General features: G+C 37.9%; 1 protein-coding gene across 24 annotated transcripts in view; it reads right to left on the bottom strand.

Annotated features, from left to right (window-relative positions):
- RAD51B (RAD51 paralog B) overlaps window positions 1-20,365 on the bottom strand; it is a 794,823-nt gene that overhangs the window by 730,757 nt on the left and 43,701 nt on the right. For all 24 annotated transcript variants that reach the window (XM_063651710.1, XM_054449787.1, XM_054449780.2 and 21 more), the window contains one exon: window positions 11,993-12,129. In XM_063651710.1, the coding sequence (XP_063507780.1) occupies window positions 11,993-12,129 (137 nt within the window). The remainder of the gene's footprint in view (window positions 1-11,992; window positions 12,130-20,365) is intronic.

Here is a 20,365-nt window from a genome sequence, read left to right as displayed (position 1 = left end):
ACGGAGAAGAGGCTTGGGCAAGAATGAAAGCAAGGAGATCAGCTAGCACAGATAAGAGCTGGTAGTGACCTCACCCAGGGAAGTAACAGGTCAAGTGATGAGAAGTAACTAGACTCAAGATATAGTTCAAAAGAAGAGCTGAAAGAATTTCTTGGCCGGGTGCGGTGGCTCACGCCTGCAATCCCAGCACCCTGGGAGGCCAAGGCAGGCAAATCACCTGAGGTCAGGAGTTCAAGACCAGCCTGGCCAACATGGCAAAACCCCATCTCTACTAAAAATACAAAAATTAGCCAGGTATGGTGACGGGCGCCTGTAATCCCAGCTACTCAGGAGGCTGAAGCAAGAGAATCACTTGAATCTGGGAGATGGAGGTTGCGGTGAGCCAAGATCACACCACTGCACTCAGCCTAGGTGACAGAGTGAGGCTCCGTCTCAAAAAAAAAGAAAGAATTTCTTGACTAATTAGGTGAGTGTCTAGAAGAATGGAATCACAACTTTATTGAAGCAGAAAAGACAAGATTCAGATAAAGGTTTTGGTTATTGGTGCTATTTGCAAGTTTTATTTCCTTCATGGGGGAATCAAAAATGCAGTTTTGGACGTATCAGGAAATCCATGTATGTAAACCTATCCAAGTTCCATGTCATTACGCAAATGAATATGAATCTGAAGTTCATGGGAAAGCTCAGAATTCAGATATCAATAGGAGTTACAGCCTATAAAAGATTTTAAAGATCATAAGACTAGATGATATTAGGGATTGAGTACAGATATAGAAGAGAAAAGGTCCTAGGACTAAGTTCTGGGATTCCCCAAAGCCTAGAAGTTAAAATGATGAGAAGGATCCAGCAAAAGGGACTGAGAGGAGGAAGTGACCAAGAATGTAGGTGTAAAATAAGAGAGAATGGTTCCAAGAAGCCAAGTGGGCTGGGCATGGTGGCTCAAGCCTATAATCCCAACACTTTAGGAGGCCAAGGCAGGAGGATCTCTTGAGCCCTGAAGTTTAAGACCAACCAGGGCAATATACCAAAACCTTATCTGTACTAAAAATTAAAAAATTAGCTGGGCATGGTGGCATATGCCTGTGGTCCCAGCTACTCGAGAGGCTGAGGTGAGAGGATTGCTTGAGTCTGAGGGGTCAAAGCTGCAGTGAACCATGATAGCACCACTGTACTCCAGCCTGGGTGACAGAGTTAGGTGAGACCCTGTCTAAAAAAATAAAAAGTCAAGGGAGGAAAGCTTTTCAAGAAAAAGAGAGTGATCAACTCTTTCGAATGCTGCTATTGGGTTGGATAAAATTTTTTAAATCAGTTGCTTTATAGAGCTGGGAACTAAAGCCTGGATAGAGTGAACTCAAGAGAGAATGAAAGAAGGGATTTCCACTTTAGCCCACAAAGGATTAACTGGTACACGAATTGCACTAAAATAATAAGTAGAAAATCAGACAGAATACATGAAATAACAGTTTTCAAGTACTGAACAATAGAAAGCTTGAGACTGTAATTCTTGAGAGAAAGGAAACAAACACAATGAGCTTACAATCACCTCAGTTTGCTCCACAGGCAGTTTCCAGGCTGCAACACAAGAAAGGGAAAGCAAACACAGCCTGGTAGACAACCTGAGTTGAGGAGATGGGGATCGGAGTTTGGGAAAGCTAAGGTGGCTAGAACTTATGGGGCAGAGTACCAGAGAGGAAGCAGGTGTGCAGAGTGAGCACTGCAAAGATCTGCAGAGACGGCCACTTGAGAACTAATCTGCACATGTGTGAAGGGAAACTACCTGAGGTTGAGGAAAGAACCACCAGAAAATATCAGACTGAACAGCTCCTAGTGCCCACACAGGGTGGGAACAGTTCGGGTTTACACAAGATGAAGAATAAAGAGACCTTATTATACACTGGGCATTGGGCAGAATTTTCAGAAGGATTTTACCTTAGTAGTGAAGCTAAATAAGTTTCAGAACAAAAAATCACAGTCATGTGCTGCATAACGACATTTCAGTCAATGATGCATCACTTAATACAACCGTGGTCCCATAAGCTCATATAGTATATTTTTACAATACCTTTCCTTTGTTTAGCTACACAAATACTTACCATTGTGTTGTAATTGCCTATTCAATACAGTAACATGCTGTACAGGTTTATAGCCTAGAAGCAATAGGCTATACCATATAGTCTAGGTGTGCAGTAGGTATACCATATAGGTTCATGTAAGTACACTGTATGGTGTTCATACAACAACGAAATTGCCTAACAATGCATTTCTCAGAACATATCCCCATTGTTAAGCGAAGCATGTCTGTGCCTGGGATTTTTCCATAACAACATAGAAAAGCAACCTGCAAAAGGATCAAACTAATACTAAAATGTACCTTAAAACAAAACCTAACACTCTTTAAAGACATGTTAAAATCCAGCACCCACCAACAACGTAAAATTTACAATGTTTAACATCAAATTTAAAAACTACCAGACAAGTAAAGAAGAGGAAAAGATCCATAACCAGGAGAAAAATCAGTCAATAAAAACAGATTTAAAAAATTATATATATGATGGCATTCATAGATAAAAACCTCAAAATGGCTATTATTAATCTTCTACATTTGCTCAAGGAGGTAAATAAAGCAGGGGTTGTCAAAGTGTGCACTATGGCCCTTGCCTGGCCTATTGCCTGTTTTTGTCAATAGAGTTTTATTAGAACACAGATGTATTTTTAATATTCTGTTTGACAAAATAGAAGTGCTTCTACTACATTCTGAAGTACAACCATTGTCTCAAGGAAAAACACCTGTACAAGTGGGTTCTCAGCCTAAGAAGTCACTTTTTCCATGGGAGACCATTTTTACTTGAAAGAATGATTGACAGATAAGTTACGGTTTTTCTGACTTAAGTATTTGCTAGACGTTTTCTCAAAATGAGCAAAGTAAGCCCGACACTTCAAGAAAAACAAGTGGCAATATTTATTGCCAATGATAAAATTCAAGCTTTTAATGAAAAATCAGATTTCTAAAAAACTTACATCTGCTACCATGAGTTTGACTGCATCCCAATACTTAAATACTTTTTGTTCAGATCAGTGGAGATACTAATGAAATTTTTTTATATTGAGTAATAAAATGTGTCAACATTTAGAAGAACTCCATAAGACAGTGAACCAATATTTTCTGAGTGATAAATGTATAATACTACAAAATCATGCATAGGTAAATATCCATTAAGAGCCTAAGACAGATGAATAGATTTTAATGTAACTGTAGAAAAAATGCAATAATACGGTTTCAGATTCTATATCACAACTAACCTCTAAGCAACTATTACTCAATTCCTGGTGTAGTATCAAAGAAGCATATCTTTAATTATCTGAAGAGACTATTAAAATATTCCTCTCTTTCCAACTATAACCAGTATAAGGTCAGATCTTCATATCTCAACCAAAACAACAGATTGCAACAGACTGAATGCAGAAGCAGATATTAGAATCAGGCTGTCGTCTATTAAGTCAGACACTAAAGAGATTTGCAAAAACATAAAACAACGCGACTCTTTTCTCACTTTTTTTAGTCAAAAATGTATTTATTTTCCATAAAAAATACATGTAAAGGCCAGGTGCAGTGGCTCACATCTGTAGTCCCAGCTACTCAGGAGGCTGAGGCAGGAGGCTCTCTTAAGTCCAGGAGCTGGAGGTTACAGTGAACTATGATCATGTCACTGCACTCCAGCCTGGGTGACAGAGCGAGGTCCTGTCTCTTAAAAAAAAAACAAAAAACAAACAAAAAATATATGACGGTCAGTTTTGTGTCAACTTGGCTAGTCCGCAGTCTCCTGTTATTCAATCGAACACTAATCTATGCATTGTTATGAAAGGATTTTGTAGATGTCATTAATGTCCATAAACAGATGACTTTAAGTACAAGAGATTATCCTACATAATCTGGGTGGGCTAATTCAATCACTTGAAAAGCCTTAACAGCAGAACTGAGACTTCCTTTAAAAAGACGAAATTCCACCTATGGACTACAGCTTAGGCCCTTGCCTGAGAGTTCTAACCTGCCCTTTCCAACAGCCTGCCCTATGGATTTCAGACAACTCCACATCTGCATATGTCAATTCTTTGCAATAACTGTCTTAATATATGTGTTCTACTGGTTCTATTTTTCTAATGGAGCCCTGTTTGGTACAATATGCTAACATGTAATGGCCAGGCACAGTGGCTCACACCTGTAATCCCAGGACTTTGGGAGGCCGAGATGAACAGATCACTCGAGGTCAGGAGTTTGAGACCAGCCTGGCCAACATGGCAAAACCCCATCTTTAATTTAAAAATTCAAAAATTAGCCAGGCATGGTGGCAGGCACACTGGTGGGCACCTGTAATCGCAACTATTCGGGAGGCTGAGTAAGGAGAATCGCTTGTACCCAGGAAGTGGAGGTTACAGTGAACCAAGATCACACCACTGCACTCAAGCCTGGGCGACAGTGAGACTCCATCTCAAAAACAAAAACAAACAAACAAAAAAACACACACCATGTAATGGACTTACTGCATAATAGATAATAGTTAAATATTCTTTAAATTATCCAGTTTAAATTCCTAATATGATAAATATCAATTGATATAATCCACCTAAAGAGTTTAAGGGCCCTGAAAATTAAAACTTTAAAAACTACAGCCATAAAGCAAAATCTGAAAGATCAACCACCAAAGAAATCATAGATAACAAAAGATAGCATAACCAAAGTTGAAAGATAAATTATAGAATTATAGCCTAGGAAAAAAAATCATATAAACATAAATATCCATAATACACAAAGTATTTATATATATCAATAAGAAAAAATGGACAAAGCGTATTTCTAGGTAATTTGCCAAAGAAATATAAATGGACAATGAATATATGAAAAGATGTTGGTTCACAATAGTTAAAACAATGAGCTATCACTTTTTTCCCGTAATTACGACAAAATTAAAGAAACTAAAAACAGTGATGAAGGCTCTCAAAGTACTGTTGGTTGAGATACAATTATGTACAATATTTCTAGAAGAGAATGTGGCAGTTTATACAAAAATTTAAAATATATCCTTAATGGATTTCTGATGGATTAAAGATATTGACATAAAACATAAAACTATAACTATATTAGGAAAAAACTGTAAGACAATATCTTTGATAACTAATAGTGCGGGAAAACTTGTTAATTAAGATCTGAAAACCAATACCATTAGGCAACAACTTCAAATTAACAAATTTCTGGCCAGGCATGGTGGCTCATGCTTGGAATTCAAGCACTTTGGGAGGCGGAAGCAGGAGGGCTGCTTGAGCCCAGGAGTTCGAGACCAGTTTGGGCAAGATGGTGAGACCCCAGCTCTACAAAAAAATTTTTTTAATTAGCCAGGCGTGATAGCACACGTCTATAGTCCCAGCTATTTGGGAAGCTAAAGCAAGGGGATCTCTTGTGCCCAGTAAGTCGAGACAGCAGTGAGCTATGATTGTGCCACTGCACTCTAGCCTCAGTGAAACCTCGTCTCTAATAAATTTTTTTAAATTATAAATTTATCTTCAACAAAGGACACTACAAAGATGACAGATAACAGAGCAGGAGGAGATATTTTCAATGTGTAAAACTGATAAACAGTTAATATCTAGAAGACACACAAAAAGCTTCTGCAAATCAAGAATAAAAAGACTGGAAGCCCAATGAGAAATGGGATAAAGATAGATTCATAGACAGAAAGCCCAAATGTCAAACAGGTATTATTGAATGAATGAATGAAAACACTACTTGGATCCTTTCTCGGAGTCAATCATTTTTTCCAACCACAGTTCAGTGGAAAGAGGATATGAGTTCACCTCTCAGCTATCTTACTAGCCATATGATCTTGGGCAAATCACATGGTTTCTGAGTCCCATTTTCCTTATTTCTAAAATGAAGATCATAATACCCCGCTCCTTACCTGACAGTGCTGTTGTATGCATCAACTGAGATAAATGTCAATTATATCATGCTGCAATATGCTCTAATTTATAAAATATTATTTATAGCATTATCAGTCTTAATGACCCTCACATTACAGAATGGCTAGCATCCCTGGACCACATCTATTTATTACTGTAAAAAAAAAAATTTATTCTTGCACCCCCCTACAAATTCCCAAAGTACCTACTAAAGGGGAAACTGTCTGCCTTACTCCCCCAACTGAGAACTACTAATTTATAAAATGGAGGTAGTACCATTCTAAAGGGCCATGCTGTCAGAAAAGCTACCTTTATACTCTTAGTCCATCAAACCCCAAAACAATATCCCTGAAAACCTATTAAGAGCTTTATTTCTAAAATCTCCTTCCTCCCTGGATGAATCATTTGCATATCAATTGCTAGTGGAGATGTCCTGAGGTAAAACACCACCGACTTCCCAACTTCCCCTTCCATATCATCTAACTTAGCCTAACCCTACATCCACCCTCAATGTCCCACTGCCCAGAACCACTCATTTCTGATAGCCAAATAATGCTAACTATCAATCCCACAATCAAAGGATTTACTGTGGTAGAACGCCTCAGAAAATGGTTAGAAGTGCCCCTCTTTTAAAAGAAAAAGAAGTTCTAGGCCACATTTTAGTTGTTCTTTTGCCATCAAATCTCACCTTGCAAGTGACTATCTATGCCTTAATTTGGACCTGACAGCTACAATGCACTTTAAAGATTCCAATTCTGGAAAGAGTTAACTGCTCATGGATACAGATAGACTTCTTTCTGAATCAGTTCCAGAATCAAAAGGCATATGTCAATTAAGGAGCAAAACCATGTACAAAATTATTAGTTCCCTATGTGACTTCATAGCTCTTATATAAAAGGAAAAATAAAAGCTTTTCATTAGTGACCACATGCCAACTTGAAATAAAACATACGCTTAATGTAAAAAGTTTTCCAAAATCCTAGTTAAAATATAGCATCATAAATGTGCTAAAATGTAGGCTTATTGCTTCTCAAAGCTTCTTGTACATACGTACTGTATCTCTGTTCATTCATTCAATATGTATTACTGAATATAATGATATGAATCTATTAATTCATTACAGATTCCAGAATATTCCAAACCTTTGTTACAGTAATAAGTACTTATGACTAATTCTATTTCTATCCTAGAAACTTTTCAGGATCTCCCTCCCCATTAATTCACCTAGATTCACAAATGATAAGGCAGCTGGAACTGAAATGAGGAAAACCTACCCAGTGTCATGAAACCATCTCAAAAAAATGATTAAGAGGAAATTTATCTCCCCTATTGTTTCTTTCTGGGTCAAAGATTCCAAATTTATACCAACAAGCAAATATGTCAATATGTCAATGGTCTTAAGACTACACTGGTATTACCTTCAGAATCAGCCCGAGTCATGGCTGGCCACTACCACTCCCTGCCATGCCTCCAATTTTATATACAAATCCAGAAAGAATGACACTCTAAATACAGCTGTATGGTGCATAATAATGGGGACATGTACTGAGAAATGTGTCATTAGGCAATTTCACTATTGTGCAAACATCATAAAGTGTACTTCTACAAACCTAGATAGTATAGCCTACTACACACTGAGGCTATATGGTATAGCCTATTGCTCCTAGGCTACAAACCTGTGCAGAGTGTTACTTACTGAATATTGTGGGCAATTGTAACACAGTGACAAATATCTTTGTATATAAACTTTAATAAGATACAGAAAAATTATGGTATTATAATCTTAGGCAACCACCACCTTATATGCAATCCATCCTCGACTGAAATGTTGTTATGTAGCACATGACTGTAGTTTGTTAGGTATTAAAGATAACTATCTGTGGGGAACTTGGCACCCTGAGAGGTGACATGCACACCAAATACAGCAGCGTCCTCAGATCTAAGCTTAGCCATTGCTCCCACACACTACCAATACAAGTACCTCTCCTTTGTATACTAAGTTATAATATTTACAGTTTCGCATTTTAGTGATTATTTGATTAATGTCTTCCTCCCTTGCTGGACTAATTGTCTTCTCAATTTTCAAAGCTTTTCTGATTTCATTACAACTCAGGAATATCCACTTCTACCTCCTAAAATTCTAGTCGTATATCCTACCTCCTCAGGTCCCCACCTTCCAGAGTCCTGGCTCTCATCTCTTACTTCCCTACATCCCTCAGTTTTTCTCACATACTTATTGATCCCCTTCAATTTGCAGTTCTAAGACCCAACTTTATTTTCCTTTATCCATTTTATTTCTCCAAAAGCATTATTTCAATACCTCTATTACTATTTGCCATCCATATTACCTTCATTTTTTATTCTTAACCCACAGTTCCATCTTTTTGTAACTGTCTCTAATATGGAAAATATATTGTTAACTCAGTTCGTGTAAACTGGAATTCTCATGGTTGCCAAAATTTTCATAGACTAGAATATGGGGATGTGTCACTGGATTAATCTATTTATCTACATTCTCAAGGTATATACAAGCATATGGTGCCTAAGACTACATCAGATCTCAAGCAGAAGTCCAGTAGGTTAAACAAAACAAACAAAAAACAGCAGTTCTTCTCTGGATCAATCAGAAGAGGATCTAGATCTTTGCCTGAATAGCATTCCCCTCTCCCCAAGGCAGTCTCTGTAACTCAGTCTGGTTAGTGCCAGGCTACACAATTATCTAATTCAGGGGTGTCCAACTTTGATATCCTTGGGCCCCAGAGGAAGAAAAAGAATTGTCTAGGGCCACATATAAAATACACTAACACTAATGACAGCTGATGGGCTTTAAAAAAAAAAAAATCACAAAAAAAGTCATAATGCTTTAAGAAAGTTTATGAATTTGTTGGGCCACATTCAAAGCCATCCTGGGCTGTATGCAGCCCATGGGCTGTGGGTTGGACAAACCTGTTCTAATTGTTAAATAGTCTGGAGATACAATTGCAGTCTATGATGAACAAGCATGATTAACAACTATTTTAGATTACTATCTTCTAAAAGACATGTAAAATAAATTGGTTAGTGCATTGCTTCTAAAAATAGAACTGACCTTTCCAAAGTGCTTTTAAGTATATCATCTGCAGGGTTTTTTTCTTGTTTTCTTTAATACATTTTAAACTTAAGTAGTTTGTATTTATTCCTCCTTTGATTTCTCTCTCCTTCTTAGTAAAAAGATATCTAGATATTTATAGGAAGAAATTATTTTCAACTTTTTCTCACTTACCCTAAATTCTATATATGTGAATCCTTTAAACACTTTCTCATTTGTGCTGGTTAGCCAGCTAGCTTTGTAAGCACAAAGTGGAGACAATGTGAACACATACAGAGCTACAACATAGTCCTTTTTGAGTCTCCTATTTCCCTGCCTTACCTCTTCTCTAAGTCCAGAAACAGCTGGGGCTGGGACAGAAACTGTTAATTACAATCCAATATCCATTTCCACTTCTTCTTCGCTATGAGAGCCCCAGTTTTATTCAGGCAGCAATATTAACCAGACAACTCATCGTAATTGTTACGACGATCTTCTCCCCTCACTTTCCCAGCCTCTTTTTACATATAGAGGTGACTCAGTGAGAAATCTACAAGAGGACTACAGGCAACAAAAAGGAAATCCACAGATGTGAGGAGGCAGATATTATGAATAAAAGTACACTTTCCTGATAAAAGATATACTTGGCCCTTTTCCTTCCCATTGACTTGCGCACAGAATGAATCCAATGTCTGAAAATGTACATGCCCTAGTTCTCTCTGTCATTACTGAAACCTGAGTGACCCAGTGCCAGCAACCACCTACTCAGGTCTTGTTATATGAGAGAAATAAACCTCTTTTTGTTTAAGCCACTGTTCTTTGGATAGTCAGTTATCTGCAGCAGTAAGCTTTCCTAACCGATTGACCAACCTTTCCTGATAATTCCAAATAGGGGTTAAGCTGTCCTGTAACAGAATGAATGAAATGTGATCAGACACTACAGGGACAGCTCCATTCTATGACCCACCATGACAAACTAGAAGGTAGTATAAGAATGCCAAATCTGGCATATATATTAAAGAGCATTCATATTTTTTATTCTACCTGGCCCTATCACCAGACCTCAAAATCCATTCCATGTGTGAGCCAGATGATCACTCATTTGAAGACTTGTGGAGAATGGAATAAAAAACCAAATACAATATAAAGTTCAACCCCTATTCTCAAATGACCTTCATAAGAGCTCCTTGTGAACTATGCAATGTAATTCCAACAAAGGAGCTAAAATCTTACCTCTTCATTTTCCAACCTGCCTCTGATGTAAATACCAACATGCACATTGGCAGAAAAAGATATGAAGGAGAAATAAGTAAATATGGAGGATTCAAAAAGTAAATAATCAAGGCTCTATGCAAAGACAAAAAACATAAGACTCTCCACAAATTCATTTGGAAAATGCAGACAAGTCACCTGCTAGTCTTCTGTATGTATGCTGATATCACCCAATTCGTTGATAAGGTTTTTACACTGCTCTGAACTCTAATACTGGTAATAAACTATCATGCAACAGTTTCCTCCTTAAGAAGACATCCTAAACTCTGTTTGGTATGTGGTGCAAAGAAAGCAGAAATCCATTACAGTGAACTGAACTGCTGTTATAAAAATAATCTTAATCTTTGAATTCTTTACCCAAATTCCCCAGGACCTTTGTAAGAGCTATTTGCACATTAGCTATTTATGACATAACTGGCTATTTAATACCTACTTGGCTTGTTAGCCAAAGGCTAGTCATTGGCATTTTAAAGAGTACTTGGACAATTTGAGTGAACCACTGTCTTTATCAGCTTTAATCTCAAATATATTTTCATGTTCAAATTTCCAGTAGTCTCAATGTTTATTCTTCTGTTCTTTTTTTTTAACCATTTATTTAAGTCAAGATCCAAATAAGTTAATCATACAGCAATTGATCAATAAGGCTTTTAAACCTGTTTTAATCCAAAGGTTCCCCTTCCAACTATTTTTTAATCTTACAATTTATTTGTTACAGAAACCAAGTTGTTTGTTCTGTTATTTCCCACAGTTTGGATTCTGCTAATTGCATTTTCTAGAGCAGTTTGATGTGTTCCTCTCTTCTCTAGCTAGGTTGTAAATTGGTGGCTGGATCTGAAGCCTTGATCACATTCAAATTTGATTGTTCTTCCATCAGAAAGTACCCCAGTGACTCGTCATCTTTTTGTGATGTTAAATGCCTAGATCCATTAGATTGTCAGAGTTTGTAATTTGGTGATATTCTATCATTCCTTATTCATTTACTACTGGGATACATTTATAAAAAGACCAATTTAGGCCAGGCGCAGTGGCTCACACCTGTAATCCCAGCACTTTAGGAGGCCAAGGCAGGCGAATCACAAGGTCAGGAGTTCGAGACCAGTCTGGCCAATAAGGTGAAACACTGTCTCTACTAAAAACACAAAAATTAGCTAGGCCTGGTGACAGGGCGCCTGTAATCCCAGCTACTCGGGAGGCTGAGACAGGAGAATCACTTGAACTCAGGAGGCAGAGGTTGTAGTGAGCCGAGATCACGCCACTGCACTCCACCCTGGGTGACAGAGAGAGACTCTATCTCAAAAAAAAAAAGCCAGGCACAGTGGCTCACGCCTATAATCCCAGCACTTTGGGAGGCCGAGGTGGGCGGATCACTTGAGGTCAGAAGTTCAATACCAGCTTGGCCAACATGGTGAAACCCTGTCTGTACTAAAAATACAAAAATTAGCCAGGCGTGGTGGCGCATACCTGTAGTCCCAGCTACTCAGGAAGGCTGAGGCAGGAGAATCGCTTGAACCCAGGAGGCGGAGATTGCCATGAGCCCAGATTGTGCCACTGCACTCCAGCCTGGCAACAGAGCAAGACTCCATCTCAAACAAAAAAAAGGCGGGGGCAGGGGGGTGGTAAATGTTAACCTATGTGTAAATGTTTCATGCTGTATATAAGTTACAAAAGTAAAACATTATAATAGAAAATAAAATCTCATACCTTTCAGCACTAAATGCAGACTCTGTGTCAATGTACACCACAGCTCCTTCTAATCCTCCCATGTTGGTGGGTAATGTAGCCAAAATGCTCATCATTATACAAAACTGAGTTTTTCCACAACCTGGTGGACCTGTAACCTAAAAAAAAAAAAAAAAAAAAAATGTTATTTGGATAAACATCACAAGCCAGTCAAAGCAAAATCCTTTTAAGACTTTGCCATATATGCAGTCCAACTAACCTGGGTTCCCAGGAGAGAATTAAGCCCAAGACATCCATTGTACGGAATGAATTAACTTCTCCCCTCTGCATCTGAATTGGCACTAGTTATGTACCATCTTTGGAGGAATTGAGAAAATAGTCACTCAAATCATCCACTGTATTTTGTAGTTCAGATGAGAAACTTTCAGGTGAGAAAGGCTGAAACATTCACTCATTTATACCATCATAACTTGGCATTCTATACCTTTTCCTCATGAAGATATTTATAATAGGACCTTAAAATATTTAAGAGTCTTTAATAAATGGTTGAGCATTTGTTAAAAATTAGCATTTCAAAACAATGTTGTACTAGTCCCATTAAGGGCTACTTTAATCCATATTTTTAAGAGTATTTAGGGGTGAAGGGTACTGATGTATACAATTTACTTTCAAACAGTTCAGCAAATAAAAATGTGTATATGTGTGCACATATGTGTGTAGAAAGAGAAATAAAGCAAATTTATTGCTTTATAAACAACTGTTGAGTTTAGGTGATTCCTACTTTGAAATGTCTGTTTTGAAATCTTCATTGGCAGAAAACTATTTAGAGATTATAAAAGTTGAAATCAAAAGAGTATAGACAGGAAATAATAGGAAATTAATTATATCCATATTCAAGTGTAACTAGAAGTAGTTTGGCTCTGTGTCCCCATCCAAATCTCAGGTTGAATTGTAATCCCCAGTACTGGAGGAGGGGGCCTGGTGGGAGGTGATTAGATAGATCATGGTGGCAGTTTCCCTCTTGCTGTTCTCATGATAGTGAGTTCTCACAAGATCTGATAGTTTAAAAGTGTGTGGCACTTTCTCTTTCTCTCTCTCTCTCGCCTGTTCTGCCATAGTAAGATGTCTCTCTCTCTCCTGTTCCGCCATAGTAAGATGTCTCTGTCTCTCTCTCTCTCTCTCTCTCCTGTTTCGCCACAGTAAGATGTCTCTGTCTCTCTCTCTCTCTCTCTCCTGTTCTGCCATAATAAGATGTGCTTGCTTCCCCTGTAGGTTTCCTGAGGCCTCCCAACCATGCCTCCTGTTAAGCCTGCAGAACTGTGAGTTGATTACACCTCTCTTCTTCATAAATTACCCAGTCTCAGGTAGTTCTTTATAGCAATGTGAGAAAGAACTAATACAGTAGTTAACAAAATTAATTTGAAAATATTTAGAAATATCTCCTTTAAACACATGCTATTTGTCACATTAGTTGTGGCAGCCAAATTTTTAGAACCAATGCACTCTTTCTGAAAATAACACTAAAGAACTTTTTTTTTTAACATTGAGAGGAAGGGGAGAGGAGAGGAAGGGAAAAGAAAAAAAAATCTAAGAGAGGGAAAAAAGTCTGGGCTAAAACTGAGACATACAATAAAGAAACTGTCTCAGATACATTATGAAGTAGGAAGAAATAAGTAGGAATTATTCATGAGTCTAAATCATCTAGATCTGTGGTTCTCAGATTTGAGTGAGCATCAGAATCACCTGGAAAGCTTGTTAACCAGCATTTCTGGTTCAGTAGGTCTGGGTTATGGCCTGAGAATTTACATCGCTAGTAAGTTCCCAGGTAATGCTGATGTTATTATATACTTTCAGAACCACTGTTTCCAAATTTAGTCTAAAGGTAAACTTCATTTATCAAAGTTCAACCTTAAAACACAAATGTTTAGCACACGCCTGTAATCCCAGCTACACCAGAGGCTAAGGCAAGAGAATCACTTGAGCCCAGGAGTTCTAGACCAGCCAGGGCAACAAAGCAAGACCATGTCTCAAAAAAAAAAAAAAAAAAAAATCCCATATTTAAAACTATGTGCTGGTTTATAATCTTTACAATGATCATTTAGACTTTAAGAATAAATAATTACTCCTGTCAATAATAGCTTGCCAGATTATGAGTGATCAGTAAAGAGAGTTCTCCAAACTTATTTGACCACATGCCCCAACAAACCAGCCAAAAAAAAAATCAAAACAAAATTTAGTACAGCCCTCCAATATATGCATATTTATTATAAACATACTATTTTACTAATATGTCCTATACAGTATAAAACACACACAAAGTATGAATTAAAAATTATAAACATTAAAAATCATTTTATAATATTTATTACTTATATAAAAGATCTTTTTGCTCTCATAAAAGCTTACCATTTTTAGTAGAGCAATGATAATAATGAAAATAATAAGAAACCAAATTGTATTTTTAAAAAATAATAATGTAAATATTTTGTGATTCAGTGATTGAAATGTCAGGTCCTAAGTTCCACTTACTTCAGTACTTAATTGTAAGCTAAGAAGGGGATAATTACAAAGATGCAAGCATTGAAATTAAAGAAATACATCATTTGTTGGACTTAACTAAATTACTACTTGCATTTTTCAATACCTTCCATCAATTATGCAAAAGTTTTTATTGATCTTCCTTCACGTCAATTGATTGCTCTTGCAGACGAATCAAAACATGTCACATTTTAACATTTTTAACAACTGGTTTAAAAACCCACTGAAACTTTTTTTTTTGCTTACATTTATTTATTTTTATTGAAGTATGACCATCAGCCAGAAAAGTACACAAATCACATCCGAGGGTTGAACTAGTTTACAGTCCCACCAACAGTGTAAAAGCGTTCCTATTTCTCCATATCCTCTCCAGCACCTGTTGTTTCCTGACTTTTTAATGATTGCCATTCTAACTGGTGTGAGATGGTATCTCATTGTGGTTTTGATTTGCATTTCTCTGATGCCCAGTGATGGTGAGCATTTTTTCATGTGTTTTTTGGCTGCATAAATGTCTTCTTTTGAGAAGTGTCTGTTGATGTCCTTCGCCCACTTTTTGATGGGGTTGTTTGGTTTTTTCTTGTAAATTTGTTTGCGTTCATTGTAGATTCTGGATATTAGCCCTTTGTCAGATAAGTAGGTTGAGAAAATTCTCTCCCATTTTGTAGGTTGCCTGTTCACTCTGATGGTAGTTTCTTTTGCTGTGCAGAAGCTCTTCAGTTTAATTAGATCCCATTTGTCAATTTTGGCTTTTGTTGCCATTGCTTTTGGTGTTTTAGACATGAAGTCTTTGCCCGTGCCTATGTCCTGAAAGGTAATGCCTAGGTTTTCTTCTAGGGTTTTTATGGTTTTAGGTCTAACGTTTAAGTCTTTAATCCATCTTGAATTAATTTTTGTACAAGATGTAAGGAAGGGATCCAGTTTCAGCTTTCTACATATGGCTAGCCAGTTTTCCCAGCACCATTTATTTAATAGGGAATCCTTTCCCCATTGCTTGTTTTTCTCAGGTTTGTCAAAGATCAGATAGTTGTAGATATGCAGCATTATTTCTGAGGGCTCTGTTCTGTTCCATTGATCTATATCTCTGTTTTGGTACCAGTACCATGCTGTTTTGGTTACTGTAGCCTTGTAGTATAGTTTGAAGTCGGGTAGCGTGATGCCTCCAGCTTTGTTCTTTTGGCTTAGGATTGACTTGGCGATGAGGGCTCTTTTTTGGTTCCATATGAACTTTAAAGTAGTTTTTTCCAATTCTGTGAAGAAAGTCATTGGTAGCTTGATGGGGATGGCATTGAATCTCTAAATTACCTTGGGCAGTATGGCCATTTTCATGATATTTATTCTTCCTACCCATGAACATGGAATGTTCTTCCATTTGTTTGTGTCCTCTTTTATTTCATTGAGCAGTGGTTTGTAGTTCTCCTTGAAGAGGTCCTTCACGTCCCTTGTAAGTTGGATTCCTAGGTATTTTATTCTCTTTGAAGCAATTGTGAATGGGAGTTCACTCATGATTTGGCTCTCTGTTTGTCTGTTATTGGTGTATAAGAATGCTTGTGATTTTTGTACATTGATTTTGTATCCTGAGACTTTGCTGAAGTTGCTTATCAGCTTAAGGAGATTTTGGGCTGAGACAATGGGGTTTTCTAGATATACAATCATGTCATCTGCAAACAGGGACAATTTGACTTCTTCTTTTCCTAATTGAATACCCTTTATTTCCTTCTCCTGCCTAATTGCCCTGGCCAGAACTTCCAACACTATGTTGAATAGGAGTGGTGAGAGAGGGCATCCCTGTCTTGTGCCAGTTTTCAAAAGGAATGCTTCCAGTTTTTGCCCATTCAGTATGATATTGGCTGTGGGTTTGTCATAGATAGCTCTTATTATTTTGAGATACGTCCCATCAATACCTAATTTATTGAGAGTTTTTAGCATGAAAGATTCTTGAATTTTGTCAAAGGCCTTTTCTAAATCTGTTGAGATAATCATGTGGTTTTTGTCTTTGGTTCTGTTTATATGCTGGATTACATTTATTGATTTGCATATATTGAACCAGCCTTGCATCCTAGGGATGAAGCCCACTTGATCATGGTGGATAAGCTTTTTGATGTGCTGCTGGATTCAGTTTGCCAGTATTTTATTGAGGATTTTTGCATCAATGTTCATCAAGGATACTGGTCTAAAATTCTCTTTTTTGGTTGTGTCTCTGCCCGGCTTTGGTATCAGGATGATGCTGGCCTCATAAAATGAGTTAGGGAGGATTCCCTCTTTTTCTATTGATTGGAATAGTTTCAGAAGGAATGGTACCAGTTCCTCCTTGTACCTCTGGTAGAATTCGGCTGTGAATCCATCTGGTCCTGGACTCTTTTTGGTTGGTAAGCTATTGATTACTGCCACAATTTCAGAGCCTGTTATTGGTCTATTCAGAAAGTCAACTTCTTCCTGGTTTAGTCTTGGGAGGGTGTACGTGTCTAGGAATTTATCCATTTCTTCTAGATTTTCTAGTTTATTTGCGTAGAGGTGTTTGTAGTATTCTCTGATGGTAGTTTGTACTTCTGTGGGATCGGTGGTGATATCCCCTTTATCATTTTTTATTGCGTCTATTTGATTCTTCTCTCTTTTCTTATTTATTAGTCTTGCTAGAGGTCTATCAATTTTGTCGATCCTTTCAAAAAACCAGCTCCTGGATTCATTAATTTTTTGAAGGCTTTTTTGTGTCTCTATTTCCTTCAGTTCTGCTCTGATTTTAGTTATTTCTTGCCTTCTGCTAGCTTTTGAATGTGTTTGCTCTTGCTTTTCTAGTTCTTTTAATTGTGATGTTAGGGTATCAATTTTGGATCTTTCCTGCTTTCTCTTGTGGGCATGTAGTGCTATAAATTTCCCTCTACACACTGCTTTGAATGCATCCCAGAGATTCTGGTATGTTGTGTCCTTGTTCTCGTTGGTTTCAAAGAACATCTTTATTTCTGCCTTCATTTCGTTATGTACCTAGTAGTCATTCAGGAGCAGGTTGTTCAGTTTCCATGTAGTTGAGCGGTTTTGAGTGAGTTTCTTAATCCTGAGTTCTAGTTTGATTGCACTGTGGTCTGAGAGACAGTTTGTTATAATTTCTGATCTTTTACATTTGCTGAGGAGAGCTTTACTTCCAACTATGTGGTCAATTTTGGAATAGGTGTGGTGTGGTGCTGAAAAAAATGTATATTCTGTTGATTTGGGGTGGAGAGTTCTGTAGATGTCCGCTTGGTGCAAAGCTGAGTTCAATTCCTGGGTATCCTTGTTAACTTTCTGTCTCGTTGATCTGTCTAATGTTGACAGTGGGGTGTTAAAGTCTCCCATTATTATTGTGTGGGAGTCTAAGTCTCTTTGTAGGCCACTCAGGACTTGCTTTATGAATCTGGGTGCTCCTGTATTGGCTGCATATATATTTAGGATAGTTAGCTCTTCTTCTTGAATTGATCCCTTTACCATTATGTAATGGCCTTCTTTGTCTCTTTTGATCTTTGTTGGTTTAAAGTCTGTTTTATCAGAGACTAGGATTGCAACCCCTGCCTTTTTTTGTTTTCCATTTGCTTGGCAGATCTTCCTCCATCCTTTTATTTTGAGCCTATGTGTGTCTCTGCACATGAGATGGGTTTCCTGAATACAGCACACTGATGGGTCTTGACTCTTGATCCAATTTGCCAGTCTGTGTCTTTTAATTGGAGCATTTAGTCCATTTACATTTAAAGTTAATATTGTTATGTGCAAATTTGATCCTGTCATTATGATGTTAGCCGGTAATTTTGTTTGTTAGTTGATGCAGTTTCTTCCTCATGTCGATGGTCTTTACAATTTGGCATGATTTTGCAGTGGCTGGTACCGGTTGTTCCTTTCCATGTTTAGTGTTTCCTTCAGGAGCTCTTTTAGGGCAGGCCTGGTGGTGACAAAATCTCTCAGCATTTGCTTGTCTGTAAAGTATTTTATTCCTCCTTCACTTATGAAGCTTAGTTTGGCTGGATATGAAATTCTGGGTTGAAAATTCTTTTCTTTAAGAATGTTGAATATTGGCCCTCACTCTCTTCTGGCTTGTAGAGTTTCTGCCGAGAGATCCGCTGTTAGTCTGATGGGCTTCCCTTTGTGGGTAACCCGACCTTTCTCTCTGGCTGCCCTTATATTTTTTCCTTCATTTCAACTTTGGTGAATCTGACAATCATGTGTCTTGGAGTTGCTCTTCTCGAGGAGTATCTTTGTGACGTTCTCTGTATTTCCTGAATCTGAATGTTGGCCTGCCTTGCTAGATTGGGGAAGTTCTCCTGGATAATACCCTGCAGAGTGTTTTCCAACTTGGTTCCATTCTCCCCGTCACTTTCAGGTTCACCAATCAGACGTAGATTTGGTCTTTTCACATAGTCCCATATTTCTTTGAGGCTTTGTTCATTTCTTTTTATTCTTTTTTCTCTAAACTTCCCTTCTCGCTTCATTTCATTCATTTCATCTTCCATCACTGATACCCTTTCTTTCAGTTGATCACATCGGCTCCTGAGGCTTCTGCATTCTTCACGTAGTTCTCGAGCCTTGGCTTTCAGCTCCATCAGCTCCTTTAAGCACTTCTCTGTATTGGTTATTCTAGTTATACATTTGTCTAAATTTTTTTCAAAGTTTTCAACTTCTTTGCCTTTGGTTTGAATTTCCTCCTGTAGCTCGGAGTAGTTTGATCATCTGAAGCCTTCTTCTCTCAACTCGTCGAAGTCATTCTCCATCCAGCTTTGTTCCATTGCTGGTGAGGAACTGCATTCCTTTGGAGGAGGAGAGGCACTCTGCTTTTTAGAGTTTCCAGTTTTTCTGCTCTGTTTTTTCCCCATCTTTGTGGTTTCATCTACTTTTGGTTTTTGATGATGGTGATGTACAGATGTGTTTTTGGTGTGGATGTCCTTTCTGTTTGTTAGTTTTCCTTCTAACAGACAGGACCCTCAGCTGCAGGTCTGTTGGAGTTTGCTAGAGGTCCACTCCAGACCCTGTTTGCCTGGGTACCAGCAGTGGTGGCTGCAGTATAGCGGATTTTCGTGAACCGCGAATGCTGCTGTCTGATCGTTCCTCTGGAAGTTTTGTCTCAGAGGAGTACCCGGCCGTGTGAGGTGTCAGTCTGCCCCTACTGGGGGGTGCCTCCCAGTTAGGCTGCTCGGGGGTCAGGGGTCAGGGACCCACTTGAGGAGGCAGTCTGCCCGTTCTCAGATCTCTAGCTGCATGCTGGGAGAACCACTGCTCTCTTCAAAGCTCAGATGGAAATGCAGAAATCACCCGTCTTCTGCGTCGCTCGCGCTGGGAGCTGTAGACTGGAGCTGTTCCTATTCGGCCATCTTGGCTCGATCTCGCTCCATCTTAGGGTTTTTATAATGCATTTCAAAGTAAGTCAAACACATTAATATAGTTTCCCCCAATGGTCCAGCATGCACAGCATTAACTAGAATTTAACATGTATTATTCCTTTTTTTCCTTTTGCAGTAAATTTTACATGCAATGAAATGTGCAAATTATAAGTCTACCATTTCATAAACTTGAACAAGTGCATACATGTATGCAACCTAAACTCTTACAAAGTCAAAACACTATCATTATCCCAGGAAATTCTCTCATATACATTGTTTTGTATTCATAAAGTCACTATTTTCAAGAATTTATCTTCCCTGATACATCTTTATTTTAATGGCACAAAATGAAATTTGTTCTTCATGTATTTCATTATTGAAACAAAATATAGCTACTATGATAATCTGAGCCTTGTTAGAAACATCTGTACTTCAAATATATAGCATTCTCTCACATTAAATAATTTAAGTTCTCAATGATTCAAATCATCTTCAAAGATTTCTTTGCAACTTCTGAAAG

This window comes from Pongo pygmaeus, chromosome 15 (genome assembly GCF_028885625.2).
Source record: "Pongo pygmaeus isolate AG05252 chromosome 15, NHGRI_mPonPyg2-v2.0_pri, whole genome shotgun sequence".
Taxonomy (NCBI): domain Eukaryota; kingdom Metazoa; phylum Chordata; class Mammalia; order Primates; family Hominidae; genus Pongo; species Pongo pygmaeus.
Note: the sequence above shows the minus strand (reverse complement) of the source record. Positions and strands in the feature narration are given on the sequence as shown.